A 12,906-nucleotide genomic window follows, 5' to 3' on the forward strand; every position below is an offset into this window, starting at 1 on the left:
TTAATAGTTCTCATGCCGCTGGCAATATTTAAGTATTTTAAGTTTAACAGGCCCAGTCCTCCGTACTCCACTGGAATGCTTAATATTGATATGGGCATGTGAGCCTTTTTCCCTTTCCAGAGTAGAGGAGTGTGGTAGCCGTGTTAGTCCACTCTTAAGGTTATCAATAGAAATCAAACAAAATAAAACATGGAAAAGAACATAAGCTGATACCTTTTTTATTGGACATAACTTAATACATTTCTTGATTAGCTTTCGAAGGTTGCCCTTCTTCCTCAGATCGGAAATAAGCAAATGTGCTAGCTGACAGTGTATATAAGTGAAAACATTCAAGCATTACTATGACAGTCTGACAGGGTGGGAGGAGGGGGGTGGGTAGGAAGTATGCATGGGGACATCAAAGCATATCATTGATATTCTAACAGGGTGGGTGTGGATAGGTGAGGGGAGGGTGATCAACAGAGACATACAGCTTTATGGTTTATAATGGGCTAGGAACCCCAGATCCTTGTTAAGTCCTTTCTGTTGGGTGTTAAAATATTCAATCATTCTGACTTCAAAGGTCTTACGTTCTTGTATGGTTTTAAAGTTACCTTTGAGGATTCTCACTGTGAAATCACTGGTACAGTGTCCTGGTCCTGTAAAATGTTGACCAACAGGCGTGGGAACCCTGCTGACATCAGTATTGTTCATATGATGTCTATGTAAATTGAATCTTGTCTTAAGCATCTGGCCTGTTTCTCCAATATAGCATCCTTCGTTACATTTTTTACACTGAATGATATATACCACATTGGAAGATGAGCAAGTGAAAAGATCCCTTTATGTTGAATATCTTTCCTTTGTGGATGACTTTGGGGTCCTGTGAAATATTTTGGCATAGTTTGCAACTGGATAAATTACAGGGAAGTGTGCCCTTCTGTTCCTTTTCAGTCTGTGAAGGAAGTTTACTTCTGATTAGCTTGTGTTTTAAATTGGGTGGCTGTCGGAAGGCCAGTACTGGTGGGGATGGGAATATCTCTTTCAGTAATTCATCCTCCTGGAGTATAGGTTGTAGATCTCTTATGATTTTCCTCAGTTTTTCCAGCTCTGGATTGTATGTCACTACAAGCGGGATTCTGTCTGTGGATTTTTTTTCTTTTTGTACTGTAGCAGATTCTCCCTGGGTGTTATGAGGAAGGAGGCAATATTCTTGGAGATTATTTTGGGGTTGTAGCCCTTCTGTTTGAAGGATTCAGTCAGGGTTTTAAGGTGTCTGTCTCTGTCCCCTGGGTGGTATCTTGTGGCTTGGCTGTAAATGATGGATCTTTTTGTATGTGAAGGATGGAAGCTGGAGTTGTGGAGGTAGCTACATCTGTCTGTGGGTTTCTTGTATATAGATGTTTGTATACAGCCATCACCATTTCTATTGATAATCCCTTTCCAGAGAAATCTTTGCAACATTTTATTATATGTTCGCTCTTCCTTCCATCTCAGACAGATCGGGATGGTTTGGAATATATAAATCCACTTTGGTGCCACTATCAAGTTAATAATATTCATTTTATTATTCAAAATTTCTGGTCTATTATCATAATTTTCATTCGCTTGGATACAGAAAGTGAAAGTGCCTTGTTGCTTTGTAGCTTTTACTATATGAGACGTGGGGTAAGGAATAATACAGTGGTGGAAATAAGTATTTGATCCCTTGCTGATTTTGTAAGTTTGCCCACTGACAAAGACATGAGCAGCCCATAATTGAAGGGTAGGTTATTGGTAACAGTGAGAGATAGCACATCACAAATTAAATCCGGAAAATCACATTGTGGAAAGTATATGAATTTATTTGCATTCTGCAGAGGGAAATAAGTATTTAATCCCTCTGGCAACAAGACCTAATACTTGGTGGCAAAACCCTTGTTGGCAAGCACAGCGGTCAGACGTCTTCTGTAGTTGATGATGAGGTTTGCACACATGTCAGGAGGAATTTTGGTCCACTCCTCTTTGCAGATCATCTCTAAATCATTAAGAGTTCTGGGCTGTCGCTTGGCAACTCGCAGCTTCAGCTCCCTCCATAAGTTTTCAATGGGATTAAGGTCTGGTGACTGGCTAGGCCACTCCATGACCCTAATGTGCTTCTTCCTGAGCCACTCCTTTGTTGCCTTGGCTGTATGTTTTGGGTCATTGTCGTGCTGGAAGACCCAGCCACGACCCATTTTTAAGGCCCTGGCGGAGGGAAGGAGGTTGTCACTCAGAATTGTACGGTACATGGCCCCATCCATTCTCCCATTGATGCGGTGAAGTAGTCCTGTGCCCTTAGCAGAGAAACACCCCCAAAACATAACATTTCCACCTCCATGCTTGACAGTGGGGACGGTGTTCTTTGGGTCATAGGCAGCATTTCTCTTCCTCCAAACACGGCGAGTTGAGTTCATGCCAAAGAGCTCAATTTTTGTCTCATCTGACCACAGCACCTTCTCCCAATCACTCTCGGCATCATCCAGGTGTTCACTGGCAAACTTCAGACGGGCCGTCACATGTGCCTTCCGGAGCAGGGGGACCTTGCGGGCACTGCAGGATTGCAATCCGTTATGTCGTAATGTGTTACCAATGGTTTTCGTGGTGACAGTGGTCCCAGCTGCCTTGAGATCATTGACAAGTTCCCCCCTTGTAGTTGTAGGCTGATTTCTAACCTTCCTCATGATCAAGGATACCCCACGAGGTGAGATTTTGCGTGGAGCCCCAGATCTTTGTCGATTGACAGTCATTTTGTACTTCTTCCATTTTCTTACTATGGCACCAACAGTTGTCTCCTTCTCGCCCAGCGTCTTACTGATGGTTTTGTAGCCCATTCCAGCCTTGTGCAGGTGTATGATCTTGTCCCTGACATCCTTAGACAGCTCCTTGCTCTTGGCCATTTTGTAGAGGTTAGAGTCTGACTGATTCACTGAGTCTGTGGACAGGTGTCTTTCATACAGGTGACCATTGCCGACAGCTGTCTGTCATGCAGGTAACGAGTTGATTTGGAGCATCTACCTGGTCTGTAGGGGCCAGATCTCTTACTGGTTGGTGGGGGATCAAATACTTATTTCCCTCTGCAGAATGCAAATAAATTCATATACTTTCCACAATGTGATTTTCCGGATTTAATTTGTGATGTGCTATCTCTCACTGTTACCAATAACCTACCCTTCAATTATGGGCTGCTCATGTCTTTGTCAGTGGGCAAACTTACAAAATCAGCAAGGGATCAAATACTTATTTCCACCACTGTATATTGTAGAGGAATATATTCGAGTTATTCCCCAAGTTTTCCACGTCATCACTGTGACCCCTGACGCAGGTGCTAGTCACCGAAACACGGCCTGTGTCAGGTCTTTTTGTCAAGGCTCATTCATTAAAGAACTGTGTTCCATTTTTAAAGGCCCGTGGTGCTGTTTTTTTGTTTGGTCTATTATCATAACCACTTCTTGCTCATGTAGAATCATTTGTTATATCAATTTTTTTACTCTCAAAGGGTTCAGTTGAATTGTCCATGTAACTCTCTAATAAAATTATATCTGAAACAACATTATTTACTGCACATTTATTCCATCCTGATATTTAACATGTCTATCATAGCTCCCCTCTCCTGCCTTCCAAAGTATACATATTGAGATCTTTAAATCTGTCCTCATACACTTTATGACGAAGACCACTAACTATTTTAGTGGCTGAATAGACAGTCTACATCCTGTTTATATATTTTTGAAGATGCACTCTCCAGCATTATATCAATTATTGTAAATGAGGTCTCAGTCTTATAGAGGAGTATCACCTCCTTTTTCCTACTGGCTATGCTTCTCCCTATGCTTTTGGCATCACTTTTTCTACCTGTTTGACCATCTTAAGATCATCACGTACAATCACACCCAAGTCCCACGTCTCTTTCATACACAAAAGTTCTTCACCCCCTAAACTGTACTGTTTCCTCAGCTTTTTGAAGCCCAATGCATGACTGAATTTTTAGCATTAAATCTTAGCTGCCAAATTCCGGACACCATCAGGGGTATCTGCCATATTGCAGATTTTAAGACAGTCCTTCAGCAATATCGTTTATAAAGATGTTAAAAAGAACCGGCCCAAGAACCGAAACTTGTAGCAGTGGTAGCATCCTTTTCTTCAGTGTGAATTCCATTTACCAATACCCTCTGTCACCTTCTACTCAACCAGTTCCTAACCCAGTCAGTCACTTTAAGGCCCATATTAGTCATCTATGAGGAACTGTCAAAAGTTTTGCTAAAATCTAAATGCACATCTAGCACTCGCCCTTGAGCCCACTCTCTGGTCACCCAGTCAAAGAAATCAGATTTGTCTGATAAGACCTGCTTCTAATGAAACCATGTTGCCTCGAGTCTTGTAATTCATTTGGATACCAAAAACTTTACTCTTCTGTTTTAAAAGCATTTCCATTAATTTACTTACCACAAAAGTCAGACTTACTAGCCTATAGTTTCCCAACTTCTTCCATACTTCTGTTTTTGTAGAGAGAGACCACATCTGCCCTTCTCCAGTCCTCCCAACTAAGTATTGAAAAGGTCAGTGGAGCCGCCAGAATTTTCCTAAGTTGCTTCAGATGTATGCCATGCAGCTTTATCCACCTTTAGTTTAGCTAGCTCCTCCTGAATACAGTCCTCTTAAAATCGTTAAGACACTACATCACTCCATTTCTATTTGTGTTTGTCTTCTGTGTGATAGGAAAGAATGTATGAGAGAGCCACTACTTATTTCTGGATATCAACTACAAGGAATGGATGGATTCTAGCCATGTGAACTGGTTCAGTCACTGTCCTAGATAGGATGGTGGACTCAATGGATTTTTCATTTGTTGGCATATCTATTATCATAATGTTCATAGATAAACACGAGCCAGTGATGTAACCAAAATATATTGTGCTCCCAGGCCTCTTTGAGATCTTACCCCTTCTGGCATGGGTGCAGAAGGAGTACCGAGAATGAGGTATGCACTGGCTCCGTATCCAGCCAACACTCAAATTAGGACTCAGACTGACCACTCCTGAAAACAGACAAAAGTTGTGGCAGACTGTTGTGACAGATGGGGAGAGGGAGAGAGGGGGAGGTGGTGTTCAATTGCAAGAAAACACTGGAATGAGTGAGCATAGGATATGTCTGTACAGAAAAGGTGATGGAGGCATGGAACAGCTTCCCTGTGGAACTGATGAAGACAATGTATCTGAATTCCAGAAAGTATGGGACATACATAGGATTTCTAAGGTAGAGATGGTATGGAAGGGCACACGTTAGCCCATCTGCCAGTCAATATTCTAAACTGGCTATACTTTGTTTCTTTTTTATTATTATTATTATTTGTTGTTTGGCAAGCCTAAGTCTTTTTGTGCTCTGAATAATGGTTTCTGCCTTTTCCTTACAGCATTATCTGACCTGCTTTAGTGGCACTATCGCAATTCCATTCCTCCTTGCAGAGGCTCTATGTGTGGGCAAGGACCAGATTACGATCAGCCAGCTCATTGGGACAATCTTCACTGGAGTGGGAATTACTACCTTAATCCAGACAACAATAGGAATTAGGTTCGTTCGGCATTTATCTTTATTGTATAAAAATAGCAAAATTAATTATAACACAAAATAATAATAATAATGACTGAGATACTGAGATTTCTGTGGCAATTTTATTAATTTTGTTCGCATGCTAAGTCTCTTTTACATGGAGAAAAGGGCTTTTGTAAAATTATGCACACAGATAAAGGGCAAGTCTATAACCTAGGTGCTCACATTTATTTATTTATTTGCAATATTTGTTATAGAGGCAGTGTATTATATGTAGAATACAGCGGATTACAGACACAAAAAATGATAATGAATGCATTTCCTTGAAGGCACAACATTTTTAACCTAAGGACAATTATATTTAACATATAAGGAGGGTATTTGATAAAAGACAGATAGAAGTGGTATAAGTTATTTTATTTATTTATTTATTTATTTATGTGTTTGTTTGTTACATTTGTAGCCCACATTTTCCCACCTGTTTTTAGGCTCAATGTGGCTTACATAGTATTGAGAGTCATTAGCAGACTCCGGTGTGAACAAATACATTTGATGTTGTGGTAGGATAAAGTTCATGTGGCAGAGCCACAATAGGAACAGTAGAGCAGAAAAGTTGTGTTATGTTCATTACATGCTTTAGTTTTCTTGTGTAGCCGGGATCAGGCATTTAAGTTGGGTTGGTAGGGTATGCCTTCTTAAACAAGTTGGTTTTCAGTATTTTCCGGAAGTTTAGTTCGGCGTACGTTGTTTTCACGGCTTTTGGTAATGCGTTCCACAGTTGTGTGCTTATGTAGGAAAAGCTGGATGCGTAGATGGATTTGTATTTAAGTCCTTTGCAGCTTGGGTAGTGTAGATTTAGATATGTTCATGTTGATTCGGATGTGTTTCTGGTAGGTAAGTCGATTAAGTCTGACATGTATCCAGGAGCTTCTCCTTAGATGATTTTGTGAACCAGGGTGCAGATTTTGAAGGCAATGCGTTCTTTGATTGGGAGCCAGTGTAGTTTTTTGCGGAGGGGTTTTGCACTTTCAAATCTCGTTTTTCCAAATATAAGCCTAGCTGCCGTGTTTTGGGCGGTCTGAAGTTTCTTTAAGGTTTGTTCTTTGCATCCTGCATAGATTTCATTGCAGTAATCTAAGTGGCTTATTATCATTGATTGTACAGGTTACGAAAAGTTTCCCTCAGGAAGAATTGTTTTACACATTTAAGTTTCCACATTGAGTGGAACATTTTCTTTGTGGTGGATTTCACTTGGCTCTCCAGTGTTAGGTTATCTGTCACAATCTGCTTAATTAAAAAATTGATCATATAACCAGGACTTAAGGCTTGCCTTAAATATCTTATGAGACCTCCTGTCTCAATTCTGTTGGGAGTGAGTTCTATAAAGAGAGTGCAGCACAGCTCAATATTGTATGATGTGATCTGTCCAGTCATATAAACTTTTGTGATGAACACAAAGTATAAATTGGTCGATAGGATATTAATAGCAGGTGTAAATAAACTGGAATTCCTGTGTATATAGTTCTGTGGGCAACAACCAAGATCTTAAACTTCATTCTGACTAACACTAATGACCAATGTTATTCTTTCAGGAGAGGTGTTTTGTGATCCTATGAATTGGCATTATATAGTTAATTTACTGCAACTTTTATAGCGGCTGAAAACTTTTGATCTGATATAATGGGGATCCCATCAAAGAATTACAGTAATTTATCCTGCACATCATTAATGAATGTAATAGAATTTTTGTAACCTTCAAATTCAGAAAAAGTAAAAAAAAAACACAAATTTTTCTTAAATAAGAAAAAGAGGTTTTTCACTATCTTTGAGATGTAGGAAGAAAAGGACACGTCATAATCCAACTTTTTTCTTTGTAGCTTCATTGTGTGCTCCCTAGTACTAGTATTTTTGTCTGCCCGTTCTACTCCACTCATTATTTTATAGACCTCTATCATATCTCCCCTCAGCCGTCTTTTCTCCAAGATGAAAAGCCCTAGCTGTTTCAGCCTCTCCTCATAGGGAAGTCATTGTGATTTTCCATTCTTTACCTAACATTCTATTCCCTCTCTTTGCCGCCGCAGCACACTGAGCAGAGGGTTTCAAAGTATCATCAACAATTCCTAAATCCTTTTCCTGATTGGTGACTCCTAATGTGGAACCTTGTATCACATAGCTGTTAAGTAATGCAACCTTCTACGTGATGCTAGGTTCCTCTTTCCCAAATAATATACATATTTATTTATTTATTTTTGCACATTTGTATCCCACTTTTTTCCACAGATATGCAGACTCAAAGTGGCTTACAATGTACTGATAAGTCTATAGCCAGACCAGTTGTTATACAATTACAATTACATGAAATAAGATAGAAGGAACAGTGTTAAAAGAAATAGGGAAAGGGTAAGAGAGGCTAAAAAAGGGCTATGGACATTTTATTAGGAATATTGTGGAATATATCATAGTAACATAGTAAATGATGGCAGAAAAAGATCTGTACAGTCCAATCAGTCTTCCCAACTCATTTTACATGGTATGCAATACTTTATATGTATTGTAATAAGACCAGGTCCCTTGTGCCGCCTGAGAAGCTTCAGGAACCAGAACTACCCTACCCAGAATCCATCAGGGATGAGGGCGGGAGTCAAAACCAGTCAGAGACTGACTCTTTATCCAGGAGCAGGTCTCAGCAGGGGCAGAGAGGGAAAGTCAATCTGGCCATTGGCCAGCAGGGGGAGCGTGAGCCAAGAGGACCAGTTCCCTTGGATAAAGAATCAATATAAAATCCCTGACACCTGTGAGGGGAGGAGGGCTGCATTCAGTGGTGTGCTGGAGCCGGCTTGCACCGGCTCGCAAGAGCCGCTTGTTAAATTTTGACAACTCTTGCGAGCCGGTTGTTGTACAGGGCGAGCCGGCTCCATTGCACAAGGTAAGCATGGCAGGAGGGCGCCATGCTTACCTCCCCTCCCGCTCCCATCCATGTCTAGTGATGTCCTTCGCCCCCCCATCCTCCCCTGCCGCTCCCATCCGTCAGTTCAATTACCTGCCTCGAAGCGCCACCTTATTTAAAGCACTGCTGCCCTTCTCCAGCTGCATTCCCTGCTTGTTTCTCAGGCGTTCGGTTCGCGCCCTTAGTCCCGCCTTCTGACGTCATTCTGACGTCATTTCCTTTTCCCGCGGGACTAAGGGCGCGAACCGAACGCCTGAGAAGCAAGCAGGGAAGGCAGCTGGAGATGGGCAGCAGGCAGGCCTTAAATAATATGGCGCTTCGAGGCAGGTAACTGAAACTGATGGATGGGAGCGGCAGGGGAGGATGGGGGGGGGGCAAAGGACATCGCTACACATGGATGGGAGCGGGAGGGAGGAGAACTGGGCATGGATGGGCAGAGGGAGGCAGGGGAGAGAATTGCTGGGCATGGATGGGCAGAGGGAGAGAACTGGTGGGCATGGATGGGCAGAGGGAGGCAGGGGAGAGAACTGCTGGGAATGGATGGGCAGAGAGGCAGGGGAGAGAATTGCTGGGCATGGATGGGCAGAGGAGAGAATTGCTGGGCATGGATGGGCAGAGGGGGCAGGGGAGAGAAGAGAATTGCTGGGTATGGATGGATAGAGAGGGGCACGGGAGAGAGGAGAGTTTCAAGACATGGATGGAGGGGAGAGCAAGAGAAATTCTGGACATGGATGGAGGGGAGGGAAGGGAGAGAGAAGAAATGCTGGACATGGAGGGAAGATAGAGGAAGGAGATTAGATGAGGGAAAAGGAAGTGAGGAGAGAAACTGCACATGGATGGAGAAAATAGGCAGAAGCTGGATCCACTGTACAGTCAAGTCTGCGGAGGACAAGAAATGAAGAAGAAAGAAGGAAAGAAAAGAAATAAATGGAAAGGAAGCCCTGGAAACGGAGTCAAGGGAACAGATAGAGAGCAGCAGAATCAGATACTGGACCAGCATGATCAGAGAAACAAAGTCACCAGTCAACAAAGGTAGAAAAAAAATAATTTTATTTTCATTATAGTGTTTGGAATATGTCCACTTTGAGAATCAGGTGCTGAACGTTAAAAGTTTATGTTTATTTACTTATTTATGGCATTTTATCCCATATTAAACATGAATTAGATTGGAACCTGGGATCACTTAATTTTTTTTTCCTGGAGAGAGTAATGTGTTGGCCGCCGCCCCCCCCCCCCCCTGGGTATAGCCAGCTCTGCAATTTTTTGGGGGGGGGCGCAGAGGTGGATGGGGGGGGGGGGCGTCGAGGTGGACGGGGGGGGGGGGCGCCAAGATGGACCGGGGAGAGAGCCTTTTGTTAAAAATTTACCAGCACACCACTGGCTGCATTCCTCAAGACTTTGAGGGACGGAGGTTTGGGGAGATGAGGGGAGGGTGAAGAGAGAGAGGAGATGGAATGGGAGGAGAGCCTACAGCCTTCCCAAGCTGTTGCACCGCATTCAGAGGAACAAACGGACATGGAATGAGTAAAGATAAGCGTCTTGAACTGTATTTGGAGAGAGAAGTGTGTGTGTAGGGTGTGTGTGTGTGTGTGTGTGTGTGGGGGGGGGGGGGGGGGTGTGGCCACAGACTGTTTGTTATGGTGCAGGGGGGAAGCACTGCTACAGCAGGGAACCAAAGTGCTAAGGTTTTGGGCTGAGGAAAAAAAGGTGAACTGCACTTTAAGGAAACTGTAACCTTGAACTGTAAAGCAAAAGTCCACCTCTGCGCCCCCCCCCCCCCCCAAATTGCAGAGCTGGCTATAGCTGGGGAGAGACCCTGGGGGGGGGCTATGCATTACTCCAGGAAAAAAAAAAAAATGATCCCAGGTTCCAATCTAATTCATGTTTAATGTGGGATAAAATGCCATAAATAAGTAAAGAAATATAAACTTTTAATGTTGAGCACCTGATTCTCAAAGTGGACAAATTCCAGACACTATAATGAAAATAAAATGATTTTTCTACCTTTGTTGTCTGGTGATTTTGTTTTTCTGATCATGCTGGCCCAGTATCCAATTCTGCTGCTATCTGTCCTCTTAACTGTTTCCAGGGCTTCCTTTCCATTTATTTCTTTACTTTCCGCCTTTCTTCTTCATTTCTTGCCCTACATCCGTAAGTAAAAGCCCCCTCTCCAGCCACCCCCTCTCCCCCCTGCCCTCCCCTCCCTTCCATCTACCCATGTCCAGCAACCCTCCTCTCCCCCTGCCATCCCCTCCCCTCCAGCCACCCATACCCAGCGATTCTCTTTGCTCCCTGCCTCCCTCCAGCCACCCATACCCAGCGATTGCCCTCTCTCCCCTGCCCCTCTCCAGCCACCCATGCCAGCGATTGTCTTCTCTCCCCTGCCCCCCTCCAGCCACCCATGCCAGCGATTCTCTTCTCTCCCCTGCCCCCCCTCCAGCCACCCATACCCAGCGACTGTCCTCTCTCCCCTGCCCCTCTCCAGCCACCCATACCCAGCGATTGCCCTCTCTCCCCTGCCCCCTCTCCAGCCACCCATGCCAGATTGTCCTCTCTTCCCTGCCCCCCTCCAGCCACCCATACCCATTGATTGCCCTAGCTCCCCTGCCCCTCTCCAGCCACCCATGCCAGTGATTGTCTTCTCTCCCCTGCCCCTCCTCCAGCCACCCATGTCCAGCGACTCCCTTCTCTCCCCTGCCACCCCCTCCAGCTACCGAGGTTGTTCAGCTTATTCTTTGGGGCAGGCAGTCTTGCCTGCCCGCTGCCGGTGCTGACTCTCCCCCGCTGCAGGATTGCTATTCAAAATGGCCACCGAGACTTACAAGGGCAGCCTCCAAGACTTCAGCAGAAGTCTCACAAGGCTGCTGATGGAAGTCTCGGCGGCCATTTTTAAAGGGTGATCCGGCAGTGGGGGAAGGTCAGCGCCGGCAGCGGGCAGGCAAGACTGCCTGCCCCGAAGAATTTGCTTGACAAGGAGGACCACCGGACCCTGTAGGAGGGAGGAAGGAAGGAGCCGGCTTGCTCTTAGGAACAACTGGCTCGCAAGTCGGTAAAAATTTAACAACCGGCTCTTGTGAGCCGGTGCAAGCCAGCTCCAGCACACCACTGAGCTTATCTCTGGACAACCTTTAGTTGTTCGCTTCATGAGAGGTTTGCTTTTGTCAAAGCCCCCTGTCAAACCTCTTCCAGTGTCATGGAATCTCAATGTCATTCTCACTCAACTGATGAAAGCTCCTTTTGAGCCACTGAATTCCTGCCACCTGACGTTCTTGACCTGGAAGGTTATTTTCTTGGTAGCTGTTACTTCAGGTCATAGGGTCAGTGAGCTTCAGGCCCTAGTAGTGGATGCACCTTATACTAAGTTTCATCACAACAGAGTAGTTCTCCGCACGCACCCTAAGTTCCTAACGAAGGTGGTGTTGGAGTTCCATTTGAACCAGTCAATTGTCTTGCCAACATTTTTTCCCCATCTTCATGCCCACCCTGGTGAAAGCAGCTTGCACACCTTGGACTGCAAGTGAGCATTGGCCTTTTTCATGGAGCGGACAAAGCCCTTCAGACAGTCCGCCTGGTTATTTATTGCTTTTGATCCCAACAGGAGGGGAGTCACCTTCGGAAAACGCACAGTCTCCAATTGGCTAGGGGATTGCATATCCTTCACTTATGCCCAAGCTGGGCTGGCTCTGGAGGGCCATACCACGGCTCATAATGTCAAAGCCATGGCTACGTCAGTGGCTCACTTAAAGTCAGCCTCCATTGAAGAGATTTGCAAAGTTGCAACGTGGTCATCAATCCACACATTCACATCCCAGTACTGCCTTGAACAGGATACTCGACACGACCGTCGGTTTGGGCAGTTGGTGCTGCAGAATCTGTTTGGGGTTTAGAATCCAGCTCCACCCACTAGGCCCATTTTATTCTGTTCCAGGCTGCACTCTCAGCTAGTTGTATATAGTTTCAGGTTAATCTACGTTATGTCCTCGACATTGCGAGGCCCAATTGACCAATGTTATTGTTTTGCGTGAGCCTGGATGCTAGGGATACCCCAGTTGTGAGAACAACTCAGCCTGCTAGTCCTTGGAGAAAGCAAAGATACTTACTTGTAGCAGGTATTCTCCGAGGACAGCAGGCTGATTTTCTCACAATCCCGCCCACCTCCCCTTGTTCATTTGTTTGTTTGTGTATGCTTCTGGACTTAACTGAGGTATGCGCTCGCACGGCGGGCGGGAAGTCAGTCCGCGCATACGCATCAGAAGGCTCTGGCAAAGTTTCTTCTTTTTGCTATTGCAAATGCTGGTACCCGAGCCGATGTGGACGTCAACCCAGTTGTGAGAATAATCATCCTGCTGTCCTCAGAGCATACCTGCTACAGGTAAGTATCTTCGCTTTACAGTACAGCCTATTATTTTTCC

The 12,906-nt window shown here is 44.5% G+C and overlaps 1 protein-coding gene across 3 annotated transcripts in view; it reads left to right on the forward strand.

The window, feature by feature from the left end:
• SLC23A1 (solute carrier family 23 member 1) overlaps positions 1–12,906 on the forward strand; it is a 329,954-nt gene that overhangs the window by 98,462 nt on the left and 218,586 nt on the right. For all 3 annotated transcript variants that reach the window (XM_030212485.1, XM_030212487.1, XM_030212486.1), the window contains one exon: positions 5,411–5,568. In XM_030212485.1, the coding sequence (XP_030068345.1) occupies positions 5,411–5,568 (158 nt within the window). The remainder of the gene's footprint in view (positions 1–5,410; positions 5,569–12,906) is intronic.

This window comes from Microcaecilia unicolor, chromosome 8 (assembly GCF_901765095.1).
Source record: "Microcaecilia unicolor chromosome 8, aMicUni1.1, whole genome shotgun sequence".
Lineage (NCBI taxonomy): Eukaryota > Metazoa > Chordata > Amphibia > Gymnophiona > Siphonopidae > Microcaecilia > Microcaecilia unicolor.